Source organism: Rana temporaria, chromosome 2, assembly GCF_905171775.1.
Source record: "Rana temporaria chromosome 2, aRanTem1.1, whole genome shotgun sequence".
Taxonomy (NCBI): domain Eukaryota; kingdom Metazoa; phylum Chordata; class Amphibia; order Anura; family Ranidae; genus Rana; species Rana temporaria.
The window spans coordinates 420,985,674-421,009,364 of NC_053490.1; the positions used below are offsets into that span (position 1 = coordinate 420,985,674).

General features: G+C 46.5%; 1 protein-coding gene across 3 annotated transcripts in view; it reads right to left on the reverse strand.

Annotated features, from left to right (window-relative positions):
• Window positions 1–23,691, reverse strand: part of CDKL5 (cyclin dependent kinase like 5) — a 511,586-nt gene that overhangs the window by 150,807 nt on the left and 337,088 nt on the right. For all 3 annotated transcript variants that reach the window (XM_040338214.1, XM_040338213.1, XM_040338212.1), the window contains exon 7: window positions 14,762–14,882. In XM_040338214.1, the coding sequence (XP_040194148.1) occupies window positions 14,762–14,882 (121 nt within the window). The remainder of the gene's footprint in view (window positions 1–14,761; window positions 14,883–23,691) is intronic.

Sequence of the window (23,691 nt, forward strand, 5' to 3'; positions counted from 1 at the left end):
GTACAAGAAATGGGGGGGTTACTTGGACAGAAATGCAGACAGCAATAGACACACTTTCAAAAGTTCCTAACCTTTTGCACTCACTGTGTCCCCGTTAAATATATTTTTATCACTCTGTAAATAAGGACAAAGATGGTAATTAAAAAAAAACTGATGGGAGGATGGATAACCCTTCCCTGCTCTGCTCAAAACAAAATAAAACATTTTGGCTGGATTTGGGCTTTAAAATAAATAAATGAAGCTTCCAACTTTCTCTATTGGTTTAGATTTCTTGGTTATTCTTTACTTTTTTTTTAAGTTCTCCACCTAACATGACATCAGGTTAAGTCTTTCTGTTTTTGGTGTATTTGCTGTTAGCTCCCTTTCTCTTTGTGCACCCTCTACTGTCCTGATTTTTTGATTATGCATATTAAATCAAAAAGGAAATAAAGAGTGTAAAAAGGGCATCCATTAAGAGTCATATAGAGCAGCCTTCATATAATACAGTATATGTAAAGGATTTATTATGGTCGCTTTTTCTTTTTTGCACTCAAGCAAAGTCTTTCAAACCCCTTCCTATTAATATTGTTTTTTGTTAAGGCACAACCCAAAATACATTTTCATTACTTTTGGATGAATTATTGACAGTTTGATGTTATATCCTTCACCTGACTATCATACATACTTCTTTCCAATAACTGATTTCCAACCAAACATGCCTGTCTGTATCACAGCAGCCAGCACTTTGGTGTGTAAACAGGGACAGGTATTAAAACGTATGTCAAGGAAAAAAAAAAACACATATGGAGTGAGTACAGAAAAATATCTGTTGATCTGGCAGAAATTCAGTAGGCTCCTAAATCCTGTCGTGAGCTGAAAACACACAGCATTTTTATGGACTTAGGCCTCGTACACACGACCGAGGAACTCGTTGTAAATGAAACATCGTTTTCCTCGATGAGTTCCTTGTCAGGCTTGTCGAGAAACTTGACAAGCTTTCTTTGCGTACACACTGTCAAGACCAAATCTCATCGTTCTCAAACGCGGTGACGTTCAACGGCGGCAGGGGAAGTTCGATTCCACTGGCACAACCCTTGGGGCTGCTTTTGCTAATCTCATGTTACTGCGTGTTAAGTAAAAGTTTGGTAAGAGACGATTTGCACTTTTCAGTCTGTTACAGCGTGACAAATGTGCTATTTCCATTACGAGCGCTACTTTTAACGAAGGTGCGCTCCCGTTTTATACTTTATTCTGAGCAATGCGGGTTTCTAAGCATACACACAAACGTGTTTCCCGTCGAAAACCAGCCCGACGAGGAACACGACGAAGAAATTGAGACTTCCGACGAGGAAAAAGAGAACTTGTTCTCTTTTTTTCTCATCGAGTTCCACGCCAGTTTTCTCGATGAAAAACATACACACGACCGTTTTCCTCGGCAAAAAAAACTCTGCCACCAAGTTTTTTGATGGATTCTGTCGAGGAAAACGGTTGTGTGTACGAGGAGTTGTCAGCCCTGCCCAGTGTCTTTTAATAAACTACTCAACGAATGGACACAGGAGATTGAAAGAGATGTTTTTTCTTTGTTTTTTTGCAGACTTCAGAGGACTATTCCTCTTGAATTGAACAGCATTTGGCACCAGGAAAAGCGCATATTTTGTTTTTTTATTTTGTAGGGTATTCATTTTGTCAACTTTGGTAGCCATGACAGAGTGATGTAAAGTGATTGTAAAGGTTTGTTTTCTTTTTGTTTGTTTTTTAAATAACAAACATGTCATACTTCCCTGCTCTGTGCAAGGGTTTTGCACAGAGCAGTCTTGATCCTCCTTTTCTGGTGTGCCCTGGCAGTGCTCCTGAGTCCTGCTCTTCATCGGGTGCCCCCATGGAGAGACACATTCCATGTGGGCATCCATGCGGGCACGCTCCTGAGTCCTGCTACTGTGTCCATTGACACAGACAGCAGGACTCGGCCCCACCCCCGGCTCCTGTGTCACTGGATAGCTGCTATCAATCTATCCAATGAGGTCTCAAGACGGTGACTGGAGCTGCTGGGCTCGTGCTCGTCGCTGGAACGATCGGGTTCAGCTGAAGCACAGAAGGTTTTTCACCTTAATACATAGAATACATTAAGGTGAAACGCCATGATACTTTACAACCCCTTGCATTTTATTTGATCAGTTGTTGTTACTTTAAACGTATAAAAAGCAATAAAAAAAAAAACATTCCTTTTTGGGGAAAACAAAAAAATGCTTTGGTTAGTTCCATATATTTCTATCTGTTATGATCTGTTTTAAAGCACACATTGGGGCTGATTTACCAAGCCTTTACTCCATGACTCATGGAGTAAAAGCAGGAGTAGCAGCCGTTTGGCCATTTACTAAAGAAATACGCTGCTAGTGCAGTGTATTTCCCTAGTTACTAATGTGCTCCGTGCGCCCAGGAGAGGGTGCATTGTGCACCAGTACAGACCTGGCGCACGGCACATTAAACTGTAAATTGCGGGGGTTTGGGCGGGAGTTTATTAGGGGGGGAGGTGGGGGGATGCAGGGGAAGTGAAGTGACATGTGTTTTGAAGTGTTTGGCGGGCCGAATTGAAAGGGAAAGTGTTTTTTTGAAAACAGATCCCCGTACGCTTGCACAGTGCGCCTGAACCTCGGGAGGTTCATTTGCATACTGGGCATGCGCAGAGAGAAAAGTCAGGGATTCCCGTGCGCCTTGTCAGTACGCCGTGAAAATCTTGGTAAATACCAAGCGGCGTACCCGTGATTGCGCTGCGTGACGCGGCGCACGGGAATCTCCGAGCTGTTTTCAGCCCTGAAGGGGAACTCGGCGCCAAATTTCAAACTTGAAATCGGCGCGGGTCCCCCTTCAGGGCTACATTAGGCTCTTAGGCTTGGTCCGGAACGTGAGGGGTTAAACCCGCGCCGATTCGGCGCTGGGGTCCCCCCCAGATCCAAACCAAGCCCTCATCCCAAGCATGCAGTCTGGCCCGGACAGGAATGGGGGAGGGGACGAGCGAGCGGCCCCCCCCCCTCCTGAGCCGTACCAGACCGCATGCCCTCAACATGGGGGAGTGTGTGCTGTGGGGGAGGGGGGCACTGCCCCCCCACCCCACAGCACTCTTGCCCCCATGTCGATAGGGACAAGAGCCTCTTCCCGACAACCCTTGCCATTGGTTGTCGGGGTATGCGGGCGGGGCTAATCGGAATCTGCGAGCTCCCTTTAATAAGGGGGCCCCCAGATGCCGGCCCCCCACCCTATGTGAATGAGTATGGGGTACATCGTACCTCTACCCATTCACATGGGGGAAATGTAAAGTAAAAAAAAAACACCACACAGAATAAAATATTTTATTAATCTGCTCCGGAGCCCCCCCTTTCTTCTTTAGCTCTCTTAGAAGGGGGGGTTTCTTCTCTCCCGATCTTCCGCCGGGACCCTGGGCTTCGGTGATTTCTGCCGGGGGAGGGCGCCATCCCTCGGTCCTCTCCGGAGCCTTCCGCCGGATGCCCCCACCCCATTTAAGCTCTTTTTCATTAGGGAGGGGCATCCGGACTTCGGGGTCTTCTGCCGGGGGATGGCGCCTATCCCCCGGTCTTTCCGGTGCCTTCCGCCAGGGTTCCGGTCTTCCTGGTCTTCTGCCGGGGGTGCGCCAACTCCCCGGTCTTTTCTCTGCTCCCTCTTCTGCCTGGCTCCCCCGCGGAGCCAGGGCTTTCTTCCGTCTTCTTTCTTCTCTCTTCCTTCTTCTGCCTGTCTCCTCCGGGAGCACAGGGCTTGTCTGCGCTGTCCTCTCCCTTCTCTTCCATTGGATGTTGACACGACGAGGTTCCGCGCTGACATACCGTTTCAGCGGCGGGCATGGACTTATATAGGGCAATGCCACCATGTGACCTCAACCCATGTGACATCACATTCCCTGGGCATGATGGGAATGTGATGTCACATGGGTTGAGGTCACATGGTGGCATTGCCCTATATAAGTCCATGCCCACTGCTCAGACGGCATTCCAGCGCCGGACCTCGTCGTGTCAACATCGAATGGAAGAGAAGGGAGAAGACAGCGGAGACAAGCCCTGTGCTCCGCGGAGGAGACAGGCAGAAGCGGAAGGCATCGCAGAAGCCCGGAGAGTGGCGCCCTCCGGCGGAAGACACCGTACAAGCCCGGGACCCTCCCCCAAAGGCAGGAGCCTCCCTGGTGAAGGGGGTCCCGGTGAATTACGTCGCTGAAGACGGGGGTGGGGTGCCAGTGCACCCCCCCCGCAGAAACCGTCGTGGAAGCCCGGGACCCTCCCCCAAAGGCAGGAGCCTCCCTGGTGAAGGGGGTCCCGGTGAATTACGTCGCTGAAGACGGGGGTGGGGTGCCAGTGCACCCCCCCCGCAGAAACCGTCGTGGAAGCCCGGGACCCTCCCCCAAAGGCAGGAGCCTCCCTGGTGAAGGGGGTCCCGGTGAATTACGTCGCTGAAGACGGGGGTGGGGTGCCAGTGCACCCCCCCCGCAGAAACCGTCGTGGAAGCCCGGGACCCTCCCCCAAAGGCAGGAGCCTCCCTGGTGAAGGGGGTCCCGGTGAATTACGTCGCTGAAGACGGGGGTGGGGTGCCAGTGCACCCCCCCCCCGCAGAAACCGTCGTAGTAGCCCGGGACCCTCCCCCAAAGGCAGGAGCCTCACTGGTGAAGGGGGTTCCGGCAGAAGATGGCGAAGCCCGGGGCCTAATGGGGTGGTGGTGGGGGGCCCCGGCAGAAGACCCCCGGCTGACTAAAAAATTAATTTATTCATGTGTGGTGTATTATTTTTTTCCATTTTTTTCCCCAGGTGAATGGGTAGGGGTACAATGTACCCCCATACTCATTCACATAGGGTGGGGGGCCGGAATCTGGGGACCCCTTTATTAAAGGGTCTCTAAGATTCTGATAAGCCCTCCGCCCGCATACCCCGACAACCAACGGCTAGGGTTGTCGGGAAGAGGCTCTTGTCCCTATCGACATGGGGACAAGAGTGCTTTGGGGTGGGGGGCCAGTGCCCCCCTCCCCCACAGCACACACTCCCCCATGTTGAGGGCATGTGGTCTGGTATGGCTCAGGAGGGAGGGGGGCGCTCGCTCGTCCCCACCCCCATTCCTGTCTGACCAGACTGCGTGCCTGGGATAATGGCTTGGTTTGGATCTTGGGGGGGACCCCACGCTATTTTTTTTTGCGCGGGTTTAACCCCTTATGTTCCAGACCAAGCCTAAGAGCCTGGTATGCACCTGGAGGGAACCCACCTTATTTTTTTGGGGGGGGTCTGGAGTTCCCCTTCATGAACAGCGATCTGTCATTTACACATGTCAGTCCCACCCCCCCCCCCTACAGTTAGAACACACCCAGGGAACATATTTAACCCCTCCCTCGCACCTAGTGTTAACCCCTTCCCTGCCAGTGGCATTTTTAGAGTAAGCAATGCATTTTTTACAGCACTGATCGCTAGAAAAATGCCAATGGTTCCAAAAAAGTGTTCGATGTGTCCGCCATAATGTCGCAGTACCGATAAAAATCGCTGATCGCCCCAATAACTAGTTAAAACAAAAAAAAAAAATATTTTGTAGACGCTATAACTTTTGCAAAAACCAAACACTAAACGCTATTTGTGATTTTTTGGAACCAAAAAGATGTAGAATACGTATCGGCCTAAACTGAGGGTTTTTTTAGTTTTTACAATATATATTTTTGGGGATATTTATTATAGCAAAAAGTAAAAATAATTTTACATATGTGGGCGGGACTTACGCAAGTCCCGCCCACATATATAAACATCGTTCAAACCACACATGTGAGGTATTGACGCGTGCCTTAGAGCGAGAGCAATACTTTTACCACTAGACCTTCTTTGTAACTATAAACTGGTAACCTGGAAAAAAAATAAAAGGTCGCCTATGGGGATATTCACGGAATTCATTTTGGCCCCATTGCAGGAGTGTTTCCAATAGTAAAGCGTGACATGTAAGGTATCTATTTACTCAGTGTAACATCATCTTTCACATTATCCCCAAAAATTGGGCTCACTTTTGTGTTTTGTTAATTTTTAACCACTTGAGCCCGGACCATATTTCTGGTCAATGACCGGGCAAGTTTTTGTGATTCGGCACGGCGTCGCTTTAACTGACAATTGCGCAGTCGTGCGACGTGGCTCCCAAACAAAATTGGCAACCTTTTTTTTCCCACAAATAGATTATTAAATGTGCGTGTTTACTTCTGTCTTTAACACCTCCCCTTCAGGCTGGAAAGCATCAGATCAGGGGAAACAAAAAAAAAAAAGCTCTCATTCCATTGCAGCTTGGTTCCTACATGTGTGATGAACTGAGCATGCTCAAACACTTAGAAAAAAAATATCCTTTCTTTTTAAAAGGTGAAAAACACTCATTGGATGCTCATAGAGCGTGGTTTGGGTTAATTGCAGGTGTGCCCAATTACAAGCTCACCCAAACTAGAGACTGCAATTTGGTCATGTGATTTCAATTGCTTCATTACTAGCACTGTTATAAAAAGCTTGGATCGATCAGTCCTCAGCTGCCCTCAGAAGGGGCAGGCTGGCAGAAATGCTGTTGCTAAACACAAATGTGGTTTGTTGCTTTTTGCCAATGGTTTTGGTTTATTTTTAAATGATGTTCACTTTGATGTATTTGTCTATGTGGCCTTATTTTATGAAAAATGTGTAAAGCTATGGTTGTTTAGAATTTTGAAATGTATTTTTGTTTGTTTGTCTTTTTTGCTTTCCTTGTTTTGTTGACCAATAAAAATTACTTTAAAATTGTTAAGTTTGTCTTTTGTTACTTTTTCATGCTACATATGTTGACAGCTGCAGCTGAACTAGGTTAGGGCCTAACAAATTATGTGTGATTTTTGTCTAAGCTTCTTTCCTGGTGTGTAATCCTGAAATGTTTGCCATGTTTATTCTCCCTGACTTTAAAGACAAAAACTGGTAAGTATTTTATTTTTTCTGCAGTGGTCCTCAGCCCTCAAGTACCCCCGACAGGACATGTTTTGTGGATTTCTCTTATCAAGAATTGCTGTCCAGACTGTATTTTAAAGCACATGTGCAAGATGAAGGAAAACCTGCAAACATGGCCTGTGGGGGGGGTTTGCTATTGGTGGACAGGCTTGACGTGCTGATTTACAGCACTGTGCTTAAATCTAGCGCAAGGCAATCCTATTCAAATTGTGGGTGTTTGAGGGAAGCCAAGTGAGTGTTAGAACCCCTGCTTTGTGTTTTTTATTTTTGTGTTGAGCTTTGTGTCCCTTTTCTTAAAATTGGCTTCACTTCCTGTCACACAGCTGAACAGGAAGTGAGGTTAAAACCCTACCAGTGTCATTTCTTGGGGACACAGGTCAATCTAACTAGTGTCCCCATTAAGCAAATTGCACTCCAGCACTGCTGTGTACACCCCAAATCATGGGTCTTCAAACTACGGCCCTCCAGTTGTTCAGGAACTACAATTCCCATCATGCCTAGTCATGTCTGTGAATGTCAGTGCATTACAAGGCCTCATGGGATGTGTAGTTCTAAAACAGCTGGAGGGCCGTAGTTTGAGGATCCCTGCCCAAAATGATTATTTAGTTTGGGGTTTAGTAAAGGCAAAGCCACTCTGCAGTACAAGCATAGTTGCTGAAAATCAGAGAGGAAGCACTGATGGTTTTAACATCCAATCCTGTAGAAGCAAAGTTGTTTTGTTTTCTTTCTTCCTTGCTTTGCACTTGTAGTGCAAAGTGGATTTGCCTTTAGTCAATGGACCCCAAAGTCCAAGATCCCTAATAATTTGGGGTGTACACAGCAAAATGCTAGAGTGCAATTTACATAATGGGAAACTATTTAGATTGATCTGTGTCCCCAAGAAAAGATATTAGTAAGGTTTTACCCTCACTTCCTGTTTGGCTATGTGACAGGAAGTGAATGAATTAGAAAGGGTGAAGACACCTCACAAATGTTGTCACTATCAGGGGTGCAGACATCCCCAAAAAAATGAGCAGATAATACTTATTTGCAAATTAATAATTTTTTAGTTAACATTGGGTGGGGTGCTCTAACACACACATTCCTACATATTAGCAACGCTCTATCCTGGCCTATTGGCATGGTTATATTTTCTTAGGGCTCTCAATAAAACTCTATGAAATTTGTGCTTAAACTAGAACCAGGGGCGGACTGACAACTCATGGGGCCCCTGGGCAATAGAAGATTATGGGGCCCCTCTGGCTTACAGATGACCACCACGCCAGGAGGTAGTGCAGAGGCGGGCAGCTAAAATCTTGGGATATTCACATTAAAAGCATGTCATTTTCGGACATATCGGGGACAGATCTAAAAAAAACACAGATTTTTACATACTGTCCCTGGTTTTACTGAGCCTGGCAACCCGGATGGGGCCCCCTAGTGGCATGGGGCCCTCGGGCAGTGCCCGAGTGACTCAATGGTCAGTCCGCCCCTGACAAGAACTATAATCAACAAGTTTTATTTTCTTTAATTTTGGATAGAGTGAGGGAGGGTTATAGGCCCTGTCAGTTTATTTTGTATTATCTGTGTCCAATTGGGGAGATTTGCCTTCACTTCCTGCCCCATAGCCAAACAGGAAGTGAGAGAAAAACTATGCAAATTAACCACTTCCCGCCCAGCCTATGGCCGATTTACGTCCGGGAAGTGGTTACACAATCCTGACAGGACGTCCTGCAGGATTTCATGCCGCACGCGCCTGTGGGGGCACGCAGCGCGGCGATCGGTGATGCGGGGTGTCAGTCTAACACCCTGCATCTCCGATCTCGGTAAAGAGTCTCTCACGGAGACGGAGACTCTTTACCACGTGATCAGCCGTGTCCAATCACGGCTGATCACGATGTAAACAGGAAGAGCCATCGATGGCTCTTCCTCACTCGCGTCTGACAGACGCGAGTATAGGAGAGCCGATCGGCGCCTCTCCTGACAGGGGGCGTTCGCGCTGATTGTTTATCAGCGCAGCCCCCCCTCGGATCACCACACTGGACCACCAGGGTGTGCAAAAACAAAAAAAATATAGAACAAAAAAACAAAAAGCATTAAAAAATAAGAAAAAAGATGCCAATCAGTGCCCACAAATGGGCACTGACTGGGAAAATCAGTGCCACCCCACAGTGTCCATCAGTGCCACCCCACAGTGCCCATCCATGCACAGTGCCCACCTATCAGTGCCCACCTGTGCCACCCATAAGTATCCATCAGTGCCACCCATAAGTGCCGCCCATCTGTGCCGCCCATGAGTGCCCATCAGTGCCGCCTATGAGTGCCCATCAGTGCCGCATAGCAGCGCCGCCAATCAATGCCACCTCATCTGTGCCCGTCAGTACTACCTCATCGATGTCCATCAGTGCCATCTCATCGGTGCCCATCAGTGCCGCCATATCAGTGCCCGTAATTGAAAGAGAAAAACTTATTTACAAAAAAATTAACCTTAAAAAATAAAAACGTTTTTTTGTTTCAAAATTTGCAGTCTTTTTTTAGTTGTTGCGCACAAAAAAATAACCCAGAGGTGATCAAATAACAACAAAAGAAAGCTCTATTTGTGGGGAAAAAAGGACGCCAATTTTGTTTGGGTACAGTGTTGTATGACCGCGCAATTGCCATTCAAAGTGCGACAGTGTTGAAAGCTGAAAATTGGCTTGGGCGGGAAGGTGCGTAAGTGCCTGGTATGGAAGTGGTTAAGGGAATCCAGTGCCCCCCCAGAACTAGTGTGTGGGTCCCCTGAAAATTACTGGGCGGGGTTATACAAAAACAGGGTGTGACCTTGACAGGAAGGGGTGGGTCATTTTTCTATTAGGAGGTGCAGATATGTAGTCAGGCCTAGGGCAGAACCAAACCTAAATATACTACTGCATATTAGGGCTTATTTAGACCGGATCCAATTTACAGCGTGTTTTTATATTGTGGGAGGAAACCCACGCAGGCACAGGGAGAACATGCAAACTCCATGCAGATGCTGTCACGGGCGGGATTCGAACCAACGACTCTTTTGCTGCTAGGTCAAAGTGCTATACACTACACCACTGTGGTGAACGAACATGATTGCAGCTGAAAGCATGAGATCTTTTATTTATTTTTTCAATACCATGCTTTCCAGCCTTATTGACCCCGCCTCTCTCCATAAAGAGGACCTGTCACACACTAGTCCTATTACAAGGGATGTTTACATTCCTTGTAATAGGAAGAAAACTGATCTTTTTTTTTTATTTTTTTATTTCAGTGTAAAAAATTATAAAACTAAATAAAAATAAATAAGAAAACCCATTAAAAAATTTTTAAAGCGCCCCGTCCCGACGAGCTCGCGCACAGAAGCAAACGCATACGCGAGTAGCGCCCGCATATGAAAACGGTATTCAAACCACACAAGTGAGGTATCGCCGCGATCGTTAGAGCGAGAGCAATAATTCTAGCCCTAGACCTACTCTGCAACTCAAAAAATGCAACCTGTAGAATTTTTTTAACGTCGCCTATCGAGATTTTTAAAGGGTAAAAGTTTGACGCCATGCCACGAGCGGGCGCAATTTTTAAGCGTGACATGTTGGGTATCATTTTACTCGGCGTAACATTATCTTTCACAATATATAAAAAAATTGGGCAAAATGTATTGTTGTCTTATTTTTTAATTCAAAAAAGTGATTTTTATCCAAAAAAAGTGCGCTTGTAAGACCGCTGCGCAAATACGGTGTGACAAAAAGTATTGCAATGACTGCCATTTTATTCCCTAGGATGTCTGCTAAAAAAAAATATATAATGTTTGGGGGTTCTGATTAATTTTCTAGCAAAAAAATTTTGATTTTCACATGAAGGAGAGAAGTGCCAGAATTAACCCGGTGGGCAAGTGGTTAAAGTACTCATGGCTATAAAGAATAGAGTCATTGCTCATTAAAAAAAAAAAAAAAAAAAAAGGGGGTCCCTCCAAATTAAATTACCAGGCCCTTCAGGTCTGGAATGGATATTAAGGGGAACCCCGCCGTAAAAAACCCCCCAAAAAATGGCGTGGGGTCCCCCCAAATATCCATACCAGACCCTTCAGGTCTGGTGTGGATTTTAAGGGGAACTCCACCCCAAATTGAAAAAAAAATGGCGTGGAGTCCCCCTAAAAATCCACACCAGACCCTTATCCGAGCACGTTGACCTGGCCGGCCGCAGAAAAGAGGGGGGGACAGAGTGCGGCCCCCCCCCTCTCCTGAACCGAACCAGGCCACATGCCCTCAACATGGGGAGGATGTCCCCATGTTGATGGGGACAAGGGTCTCATCCCCACAACCCTTGCCCGGTGGTTGTGGGGGTATGCGGGCGGGAGGCTTATCAGAATCTGGAAGACCCCTTTAACAAAGGGGACCCCCAGATCCTGGCCCCCCCCCTATGTGAAATGGTAATGGGGTACATTGTACCTCTACCATTTCACCCCAAAAAAAATGTCAAAGTGTTAAAAATGACAGTAGCCGGTTTTTGACAAATCTTTTAATAAAATCTTCTTTTCTTCTTTCCTTCGGGTTTCTTCCGCTGCTTCTATCTTCTCGTCCACATCTTGCCCGACGTCTTCTTCTATCTTCTCCGTCCGTCCTTCAGCCTTCTGGTCCCGCATCTTGTGTCTTCTCCGGTCTTCTTCTCGGTCCGCCAGCCTTCTCGTCCCCGGACTCAGCGTTTGAATTTGAATTGGGCCGTCGTGTTCCCGCTCCTGGGACCCGCCCCCCTCTGACGCCACAAGTAAATTCCTTAGAAGGTCATGTGCGTCAGAGGGGGGCGGGGTCACAGAGCGTCACACAGCGGGGGAATTCAATTTCAATCGCGCCGCCCGGAGAAGAAGTTCCCGCCGTGTCACACTCATGTGACCCCGCCCCCCTCTGACGCACATGACCTTCTAAGGAGTTTACTTGTGGCGTCAGAGGGGGGCGGGTCCCAGGAGCGGGAACACGACGGCCCAATTCAAATTCAAACGCTGAGTCCGGGGACGAGAAGGCTGGCGGACCGAGAAGAAGACCGGAGAAGACACAAGATGCGAGGAGGCTGGCGGAAGGACGGAGAAGAAGACAGGACAAGACAACGGGCAAGATGCGTGACCAGAAGGCTGAAGGACGGACGGAGAAGATAGAAGAAGACGTCGGGCAAGATGTGGACGAGAAGATAGAAGCAGCGGAAGAAACCCGAAGGAAAGAAGAAAAGAAGATTTTATTAAAAGATTTGTCAAAAACCGGCTACTGTCATTTTTAACACTTTGACATTTTTTTTGGGGTGAAATGGTAGAGGTACAATGTACCCCATTACCATTTCACATAGGGGGGGGGCCAGGATCTGGGGGTCCCCTTTGTTAAAGGGGTCTTCCAGATTCTGATAAGCCTCCCGCCCGCATACCCCCACAACCACCGGGCAAGGGTTGTGGGGATGAGACCCTTGTCCCCATCAACATGGGGACATCCTCCCCATGTTGAGGGCATGTGGCCTGGTGCGGTTCAGGAGAGGGGGGGGGCCGCACTCTGTCCCCCCCTCTTTTCTGCGGCCGGCCAGGTCAACGTGCTCGGATAAGGGTCTGGTGTGGATTTTTAGGGGGACTCCACGCCATTTTTTTTTTCAATTTGGGGTGGAGTTCCCCTTAAAATCCACACCAGACCTGAAGGGCCTGGAATGGATATTTGCCGGGAACCGCACGTCTTTTTTTTTTTTGGTTTTTACGGCGGGGTTCCCCTTAATATCCATTCCAGACCTGAAGGGCCTGGTAATTTAATTTGGGGGAACCCCTACACATTTTCTTGTTTGTTTTATGAATGAATCCCTTTAGAATTGTCAGAGCCGACAATTCATTATAGCCGCGAGTGAATTTTTAAATGACTTTTTTCCTTCTGAATGTCACTTTGTGCAGGGGGAGTTCTAAGTGCGGGAAAAATGCGCTATTTCACATGCTGACATTACACCCCCCCTAGGTACGAAATTTAAAGGAATATTTCACTTTTATTGTTTCACTTTAAGAATTATTAATTTCACTGCTCCCGAAAAAACGGCCGTTTTAAAAAATAAAAAAAGCATTGATACATGTTCCCTGGGGCAGGACTGAGGTCCCCAAACACTTTTTAGGACAAAACTTGCAGATTAGCCTTTAAAATGGACACTTTTGATTTCTCCCATAGACTTCTATAGGGAGTTCAGCGCGGCTTTTCATATTAGTTTCAATGCGCCGGCTGCTGCGCTGGTTCATGCGCCCAATTAAGCCTCCACCCGGAGTACTAATTAACGCATGAACCAGCGCAGCGCACAGAGCATAGTAAATCAGGCCCATTGATTCCTACTTCTGGTGTGGGCAGGTCTTTCTGCTATAGTCACTTGATGAGAATTTTTTTTTTTAAAGTGAACCTGGAAGAATAAATATACTGGGCCGGATTCAGAAAGATGAGCGCATCTTTCTTCCGGCGTAACGTATCTCCGATACGTTACGCCGCTGTAACTTTGGGCGCAAGTTCTGTATTCAGAAAGAACTTGCGCCCTTAGTTACGGCCGAGTAAAGTATGTGTGGCGGCGTAAGCCCACCTAATTCAAATGGGGATGTTGGGGGGCGCGTTTTATTTTAATTTTACTAGACCCCGCGTTTTTGACGTTTTTTTTGAACGGCGCATGCGTGTCCGTAAAATATCCCAGTGTGCATTGCTCTAAAGTACGCCGCAAGGACGTATTGGATTCGACGTGAACGTAAATGACGTACAGCCCTATTCGCGAACGACTTACGCAAACGACGTAAAATTTCAAAACTCGGCGCGGGAACGACGGCCATACTTAACATTAGCTACGCCTCATATAGCAGGGGTAACTATACACCGAAAAAAGACTAACGTAAACGACGTAAAAAATTGTGCCGGCCGAACGTACGTTTCTGAATCGCCGTATCTACCTAATTAGCATATTCCTTGCGTAAACATACGGAAGCGTCACCTAGCGGCCAGCCTGAAAATGCAGCCTAAGATACGACGGTGTAAGACACTTACACCTGTCAGATCTTAGGGAAATCTATGCGTAACTGATTCTCTGAATCAGGCGCATAGATACAACCACCCGCACTCAGAGATACGATGGCGTATCAGGAGATACGCCGTCGTATCTCGTTTCTGAATCTGGCCCACTGTATGTAGGCTGCCACTGCTGACTTGTTTCGAGAGGTTTAGTTTCCATGTCTTTCACCTTTATTCTGGTGTCACTAATTTGCGAGTTACATACTGTGAACTGTGAAAAAGGGAAAGACTAAAAAATAGAAATTCCCAATCACTCCTATCAGTGACTTGCTAGGTAGGAAAGCCAAAATTAGGATGACAGCCCTCAACTGTGGGAAAACAAGTCAGCAATAGCAGCTTTCATACTTTTGTGCTTACGGGGTTCAATTTATACTGTAGCATAAAATATGCTACAGTATTTTCAATGTTTATGTAAAACAGTTAAAATTGTTGTTGGCAGCTGCAGCCATTAATTTAGATTTTTACATTCTACAACACTTTACAAATACTTTCACTCAAGCCATTGTTCCTAAAGAAGTTCACAAACAAATGTCCTCACTACATCATACAGTCAGTCAGATGCAAATCAATCAACGATCCAATACGTTTTCGACTATGATTTTTTTTTTTGACGACTCTCCTTTATTCATAACCACAGTACACTACTACAGGAAAAAAGTAAAATTTTACTGTGTCAGGGCAAAATAAAAATACTACTTGCTTTAGACATTTATATATATATATATATATATACATATATATATCCCCTATTACGTATGAAAAGCCTCTCACCTCTATGAACAATATCATTCTTGTGACACCAGTGAATTGCCTTGATGAGCTGATAAATGTAATTCTTGACTTTTTCTGGAGTCACTCCATTTGGCATTTCTTCCAGCAACTCGAGCATGTTCTAAATAAGGAAAAATACAACGGAGTTCAGTGTTAATCTCATTACAATTTGACACGGCTCATTTCAGCTCCTTAAATCCACTCAAAGGCCCGTTTCATTTTCCAGCCAAAAGAATCACGCCAAACCAATCATGAAAACACAGCGATGGGTCATGTTTTCATACAGAAGAAAATGTGAAAAATCTTGCTAATTCATTTATTTTTAATTCACAAAAACAAAAGCATCAAAACTGAAAGAAATTAGTAGGTTACCATTGTGCCGCGTACACACGATCATTTTTCGGCTTGTAAAAAACACAATTTTTCAGCCTCTAGAAAAAACAACGTTTTTTCAAACTTCATCATTAAAACGGCGTTGCCCACACATGATCGTTAAAAAAAAAAATGCTCTAGCAAAGCGTGGTGACGTACAACACGTACAAGGGCACTATAAAGGGGAAGTTCCATGCGGATGACGCCAACCTTGGGGCTGCTTTTGCTGATTTCGTGTTTGTAAAAGACGATTCGCGCTTTACTGTCTGTTACAGCGTGATGAATGTGCTTACTCCATTACGAACGCTTGTTTTACCAGAACGAGCGCTCCCGTCTCATAACTTGCTTCTGAGCATGTGCGGGTTTTTCACATCGTTAAAGCCCACACACGATAATTTTTAACAACCCGAAAAACGACATTGTTTAAAATCGTTAAAAAATATGTTCAAATCGTTAAAAAAAAACGAACCCGAAAAATGCTGTGAAGCCCACACATGATCGTTTTAAATTACATTTTTAAAAAACTTTGTTTTTTACAAGCCGAAAAATGATCGTGTGTACGCGGCATTACTGGCCTCCTTAAAATGTTAGTTCGCTGACCTGCACCAACCTTCATTCTTGTTTCAGGCCAGTAACTATCACCAGACAGAGACAGAAGATCAGTAAGTCATCTAAGCCATTGGTCATCAACCCTGCCCTACAGGGCCCACTAACAGGCCAGGTTTACAAGATAACTGAAATACATCACAGGTGATATCATTTGCTGCTCAGTGATTGCAGTATTCTTGACTGCATCTCCCCATGGTAATACATAAAACCTGGCCTGTTAGTGGGCTCTGTAGGGCAGGGTTGATGACCACTGATCTAAGCAACTAGCATTTTTATAAAAGTAAAAAAAAAAAAAAAGTGAGCAAGGACAAGCTACATATTTCTCTAATAAGAAATTCCATTAATTCAATTTACTATTAAATTAAATTTAGTATTTTATTATTTGGTCATTTAGTCCCTTTAATTACATCTTATAGATCAGTGGTGTAGAAATATGGGCACAGATGTTGCAGTCTAGGCTTTAGCAAGGAACTTTGGATAATTCACCATACTGCCCTAAAGCGATTTTACAATTAGTAAAAGCTCAACCAATCATAGACTATGTAATGATCAGTGGCTGTTTCCTTTTCTGTAGCGAAAGAGCAATGAACTCCTGTATTTATTTCATGTGACTCTTCAATAGGTGAGTTGTGGAGGATGACATTGCAAGTCCTGTGAAGATGAGTAGATTGTTCTTTCTTTAATTTGATTGCCTATAGCTTGCCAGCTTCAGATACAATCCCAATTGTGTATCAACGTAAACCAGTAATAAGAAAAAAGGACTGCCATTGCTTTCTTTTTGAAAATGCAGGATTTTATTACCTGTCCTTTACATTATTAAAGTGCTATTAAACATTGCTTGTTCACTTGTACCTACAGGTAAGCTAATAACGTGCACCGTTTAGAAGATATTCATTACTTCTGCAGCTGGTGACGTCACCGGCACATGCACACTGGGCTCTGAAGTGAAGGCAATGCATATGTAGCGCCCCCTTGCTGTCAGCCTGGGCACTACGCCTAAAGTTAGTGGGGAAGGGAGAGTTACCTTGCTCCCATTCAGTGTTTATTTAAATTTGGGACATCTGTCATTCTGGAAATGTCCACTGGGTCAGTCTGTGGTCAGGGGGTGCAATGCCACCACTGGCCTACAGATGGCGCCAGAGGGGTTCTAGCAGAACATATCTTCTCCCAGCAGCCAATTAGAGGATGTTTTCCCTCGCGGGGCATGCTGGGGGAGGGTATATCAGGACAGAGGTCATGTGTTGAGAAAATCTTCGCGGGGTCCCCATTCCAGGTGCGGTACCCACCTTCAGGGTACGCGCATCCATGGACCCCGCCGGCGCGGCCCACCTGGCCAGAGCTAAACTTTGCAGCGAATCTCATCCTGATGAGAGAAGGGACCTCAGCGTTCCACTGGGTTCCAAGGCCTGTTGACAGAATCCCAGCCTAGGATCGGGTGTCCGGACCACTGACAGGTACAGTACATGTTGCCGAGAATGTGTTTCTAGCACGACAGCATCGCGCTGATTCTCGGTGACATGGTGCCGACATCTCGCACTCGCTGGAATAAACAAAGCACATTCCAGCGAGCGTGTCATAGAAGCGACGGGGATCCGACTTGGATTCCCGCCAATTCTAGCTGCGGTATTTGGTATACATTCCTGAGAGGGAGAACTCCACGCCAATTTTTAAATAAAAACCCGACATGGGTTCCCCCCCAGGAGCATACAGGCCCTTAGGTCTGGTATGGGTTGTAAGGAGACCCCCCCTACGCCGAAAAACCAACATAGGGGGTCCCCCTACAATCCATACCAGACCCGTATCCAAAGCACGCTACCCGGCCGGCCAGGAAAGGAGTGGGGACGAGCGAGTGCCCCCCCTCCTGAGCCGTACCAGACCGCATGCCCTCAACATGGGGGGGTTGGGTGCTCTGGGGTACCCTGTCCCCATGTTGATAAGGACAGGGCCTCTTCCCGACAACCCTGGCCGTTGGTTGTCGGGGTCTGCAGGCGGGGGGCTTATCGGAATCTGGGAGCACCCTCAAATAAGGGGGCCCCCAGATACCGGCCCCCCACCCTAAGTGAATGGATATGGGGTACAGCAGACTAATAAATTATTTTAAAAACCCTGTGTCGTGTGTTTATTAACTTTAACACTTTGCCTCCAGGTGAATGGGTACGATGTACCCCATATCCATTCACTTAGGGTGGGGGGCCGGTATCTGGGGGCCCCCTTATTTGAGGGGGCTCCCAGATTCCGATAAGCCCCCCGCCCGCAGACCCCAACAACCAACGGCCAGGGTTGTCGGGAAGAGGCCCTGTCCTTATCAACATGGGGACAGGGTGCTCTGGGGTGGGGGGGGCCCGCAGTGCGCCCCCCTGCCCCAGAGCACGCAACCCCCCCATGTTGAGGGCATGCGGCCTGGTACAGCTCAGGAGGGGGGGCGCTCGCTCGTCCCCACTCCTTTCCTGGCCGGCCGGGTAGCGTGCTTTGGATACGGGTCTGGTATGGATTGTAGGGGGACCCCTTACGTCGGTTTTTCGGCGTAGGAGGGGTCTCCTTACAACCCATACCGGACCTAAGGGCCTGGTATGCTCCTGGGAGGGAAACCCATGTCGTTTTTTTATTTAAAAATTGGCGTGGAGTTCTCCCTCTCAGGAATGCATACCAAATGCCGCAGCTAGAATTGGCGGGAATCCAAGTCGGATCTCCCGTCGCTTCTATGACGGCTTTGTCTCCATCGCGGCAAGCCAGCTCGGTGCTGGCTTCCGCGATGGGGCTCGTAGGTGGTCAATCTCGCCGAGAAAGGGAGCGAGATTGACACAATATCGCGGTCACCTACTGTATGCTTGCTGTCATCCGGGGACCATTTATAGAAAAGTCTACTGGGAGGATTTCTCTTTCCTTATTCACCCAAGTCCTCTATTGAAATTTGCCTGTGGCAGGGGCCCTAGAGACAGGCCTGTGTGAGAGACCTGTTCCTCCCAGTATTATCCAGAGTGACGCTCCGGCTGCCAGGCCTATCATAGGGGTCTGTCCGGGGGCACTTCACCCACTCCGAGCGGTGTGGCGACGTGTTGAAAAAGTGGTTTTATGCAGAGCAGTGTTGATTGCTCCATTCTATATCCAGGCCTGATACCGCATGGTTCTCTTTATTCCTTCATCAACTTTGACCTTCCTAAATTGTGTTGATGTTTTGGCCGTGTTTGGCCTGGAAAATAAAGTATTGAAAACTCTTTATTGGATGTCTGGACCTCCACTCACTGTTGCTATTCTCACAGTTACACCCCTAGACACCGCCAGGGTAACTTAGCAGGCCGATCCCAAATCAACCAGCGGCTCCTTTGGGGGTAGCGCTACACATACTAGCACATTATGACATTAACTTAAGGGGGGAAGTTTTTATTTTTATTTTTTTCAAGACACTTTACTGCCACTTTAATCCTTCATGGTTTGCATGACTAAAGCAGCAAGGGTGTGTATTTCTCTTTCATATACTAGCACTAAAATGTGTCCCTCTTTCCCATATTAGAAATGTAGCGCCCTGTTCCTAGCAGGGGCTATGCTGTAAATTTTAGTGTTTGTCTGAATTGTAAATAGTCCAGATTGATTGTATAAAGTTAAATTAGCTTCTGTTCCAATTTTGGCTGTGTTCTGCGCATTTCCCACTGTTGCCACTAGGTGTCATTGTTACCACAGGCCAGTGTAAGAAATACAGCAAGCTGAAGTGTATTGAACATTTCTTTCCCCAGAAACAGCCCAGTGGGAGTGTTCTTGCTGCTGTGCATTCTGGGAGAGGATATTTAAGGCGCAGAAGCCATGTGATCTCTCTCACCTCATGGCCCTGCTGGCCTGAGGATGTGCTAATTTTCTCTCTTACTTCATGGCCCTCCTGGCCTAAGGCTGCATCTCATCTCTCCCGCCTCGGGGCCTGTTGGCCCGAGGCTGTGCTACTACGAGCAGTTTGTCTGGGGTCTACTTAACTGAAGGTGATCCTGTGCTGTCTTGCCTGCGCGGAAGAAGCCAAGCAAACTGAGAAGATTCCAGGGGAGGACCTTGCGAGAGAGAACCGGGCGGAAGGCTGGTTTCTCAGGAAGGGCCTGGTGACTCGTTTGGAGGATGCACTTAAGTTAATCTACCTTACAGTCCTGCCGGATGGCTTAAAGGTTCTGGTACTGTGCAGCTGTTCTACAACTGACAGCTGGCTAAACAATCCTGTGGCAGAGGATTATACAGGAGTTTCCACGTATCGCTAAGTCTGTGGCAGAGACTTTGTCCGTGCATCATACCAGCTGCTAGGTCGGTGTGAGAGGCCTATCCGGTTGTTGCAAGATCCAATGACAGAAAGCTGTTTGTCTTCTGGATCTAAGAAATTCTTCAGTGATCTGCAATAAGGTATCTGAATATCCCCTAACCCTTCATCCCTCTACTACTGCAAGTTCGTTTATTAAAGCATTGGAAAAAAGACTAAGTGATTGGCACACACATCTGTGTGACATTTCTTATCATAGACTATTAGTACTGGGGTGGTGAAAGGTGGGGTAAAGGCAGGACCCCGAAAATGTATCTCAGTGGCCCCTTAGGGGGTAACGCTACAGAAAGGTATCACATTATCTGATGTGGGGGCTGTGCCTTGATCTCTGAAGAAATTTGCATAATACAAGCGCCTCAAACCTGAGCCATGCATCATTTCAGTAAGTGCATATAACGTTGTATAGTGATATTAAAAAAGGCTGCCATCAACCCCTGTTCTATTCTGCTGTCACTCCTGACTATGCATTCAGCTCTGTGGTCAAACTTTGTTCAGAACAAAGCTGAAGATGCAACAGCTGTGTGAATGTCACACAGCTAATAGCTGACTATTAATATATATCTCTACAGAAGGATTTCTTGCTGAGTCTGGGGTTGTAGGAAAGAATCTGACCACATGAGTGACCCGAGATGGACCATTTTCTTCCCAATGTTGGAATCACCATTAAAGTGGATGTAAACACTCCATACCCAGTGAAGTGAACAGCCTCAGGTGATACACAGGGATGAACCAAATCTCCCTACATAGGTTTTACATCAATATCTGCTGTCCTCACATTTATGTACTGTTAAGAAAGTTCAGATCGTGTTAGGAGATTTTCTCTTCCTGGTTAACACAGAGTGTGATGTCTGGGCATACAGCCAAGATAGCCAACATTGCCGATTGGAGGAAAGGCACACACCCCCTCTCATCATAGGCAGAGACTCTCAGAGGTGTTTTGTAATAGAACCAGCTCCATGTTAATCTATTTTAGCAACCTCCCCTGAAAGAAATTTCAGGCCACTTTTATCTAAAGTGTCAGAGAATGTCAGGAGTTATCAGGCTGATAACAGAGGAACAATTACAGGAGAGAGCTATGGGACTCAACTCTTTGAAGAGAGATAACAAAATACTGCACATATATGTGCTCGACTCAAATTTCATGATTTGGGTTTACATCCACTTTAAAGATATTTGTATATCGCTATCATATCCCCTCTTGAGCATCTCTTCTCCAGGGGGAATATGTTTAATGTTTGTAATTACTTCTCATAACTGAGCCCCCGAAGTGTCGGTTTACACTACAGTGACTTGGGAATCCGACTTTTCAGACGTCAAGTTGCCCCAAGTCGCTGAACATAAGAAATTCCATTGAAGTGAATGAGAGCTGTCTTAATTTACACTACTGAAGTTGCTCCAACTTCAGAAAAGGTTCCTGTACTACTTCAGGGGCGACTTCTAGGCAACTTGTACCCATTGATTTCAATGGAAGTTGCCTCCAAGTTGGAACTCCGTCTGTATTAAAGCGAAAAAGAAAATAGTTTACCCAGGCAAACCCCTCCCTCCCACAGAGCTGATTATTCTGTGATTGGCCACAGCCAAAGTCGCCTGTCCTGGAGGCAACTTTTAGGCCTCGTACAGACGAGGGGACATGTCCGATAAAAACGGTCCGCGGACCGTTTTCATCGGACATGTCCGCTCGGAGATTTCGGTCTGATGGCTGTACACACCATCAAACCGAAATCCCCGCGGACAGAGAACGCGGTGACGTAGACGACACCGACGTTCTCTATCATGCGAGTTCAATGCTTCCACGCATTCGTCGAATCAATTTGACGCATGCGCGGGATTTCGGTCCGCTGGTTAGATGTACTAACCAGCGGACATGTCCGACGGACAGCTCTCCAGCGGACAAGTTTCTTACCATGCTAAGAAACTTTTGTCCGCTGGATATCTGTCCGCTAGCCTGTACACACGATCCGATCTGTCCTCTGAAACTGGTCCGCGGACCAGTTTCAGCGGACATGTCCGGTCGTGTGTACGAGGCCTAAGTCGCGTTGTAAGCTTCTCAAAGTCGCACTGAAGTCGCCTCTAAATTGCCTTGCAAGGTCGCGCTGTAAGTCGGGTTGCCCCTGTGTGAACCGGCACTTCGTTTTGTTGCCCTTCTCTGGACTGTCATTAATTCCAGCATGTCCCTTCTGAATACTGGTGACCATAACTGGACGGCATACTCAAGATATAGCTGAACCAGAGTTTTGTAAAGTGGTAGAATTATAGTTTTACCTCTCGAGTAAACACCCTTTTTAATGCATGCTAATATACGTATAGTTGCTAGTTTTTTTAAGACTTGTCCATGGTCTTCAAGACCACAAGTGTGTGTCTTTTGCTGAAACATTTTGTATTAAAGGGGTTGTAAAGGTAATCCTATGCATTAAGGTGAAAAAACATCTGACAACACCGCCCCCCCCCTCGCCCCCGTTTTACTTACCTGAGCCCTCAAAAGTCCCGTGCTTGCCGCCCTCATCTTCCTTGTTTCTGAGCCTGGCAGTTGATTGGCAGTTGAAAGGTTTACGCTGCTGTCAATCACATCCAATGACGCGGCGCGCCGGGTCGGGGCCGAGTGATACACTGAGCGGCAATAGCCGCCGGCTGTATCACAGGAGCACGCCCACAGGAACTCAACACCATGCGAGCTCACTCACATGAAGGTGTTGAGTTCTTGCAGGGAGGAGCTGAGACAGCCGCCGAGGGGGCCCAGAAGATGTGGATCGTGGCCACTCTGTGCAAAACGAGCTGCACAGTGCAGGTAAGTATAACATGTTTGTTATTTAAAAAAAAAAAAAATTACTTTACAACCCCTTTAAAAGATGTTCCTAATTAACATTTTAGAAGGTTGAGAGATATGAAAATCTTACTTATTTTTCCCACACAAATCTTTTAATTTGTCTAATGCCGCGTACACACGATCATTTTTCGGCATGAAAAAAAACGTTGTTTTTAAAAACATCATTTAAAATGATCATGTGTGGGCTGCACATCGTTTTTCAGTTTCTGAAAAACGACAAAAAAATAATTAGACCATGCTGCATTTTTTAACGTTGTTTTAAAAAATGTTGTTTTTCGGGTTGTAAAAAATTATCGTGTGTGGACTAAAACAACGTTTTAAACCCATGCATGCTCAGAAGCAAGTTATGAGACGGGAGCGCTTGTTCTGGTAAAACTACCGTTCATAATGGAGTAAGCACATTCATCAAGCTGTAACAGCCAAAAAAGCGCGAATCGTCTTTTACTAACAAGGAATCAGCTAAAGCAGCCCAAAGGCGAATAGAACTTCCCCTTTAGAGTGCCGTTGTACGTCACCGCGCTTTGTTCATCATTTTTTAAAAACGATGGTGTGTGGGCAACGTTGTTTTTAATGATAAAGTTGGAAAAACATAGTTTTTTGGACATGCTGAAAAACAAAGTTTTCTTTAATGCCGAAAAATGATCGTGTGTACGCGGCATAAGGCCTCGTACACACGATAGGTTAACCAGAGGACAACGGTGTTTTACGTCACCACGTTCTGACAGGATCGTTTTTTTAACCGATGGTGTGTAGGCACGACGGACCATCAGTCAGCTTCATCGGTTAACCTATGACAGCGGTCCTTCAGACCGTTCTCATCGTATTGACTGATCG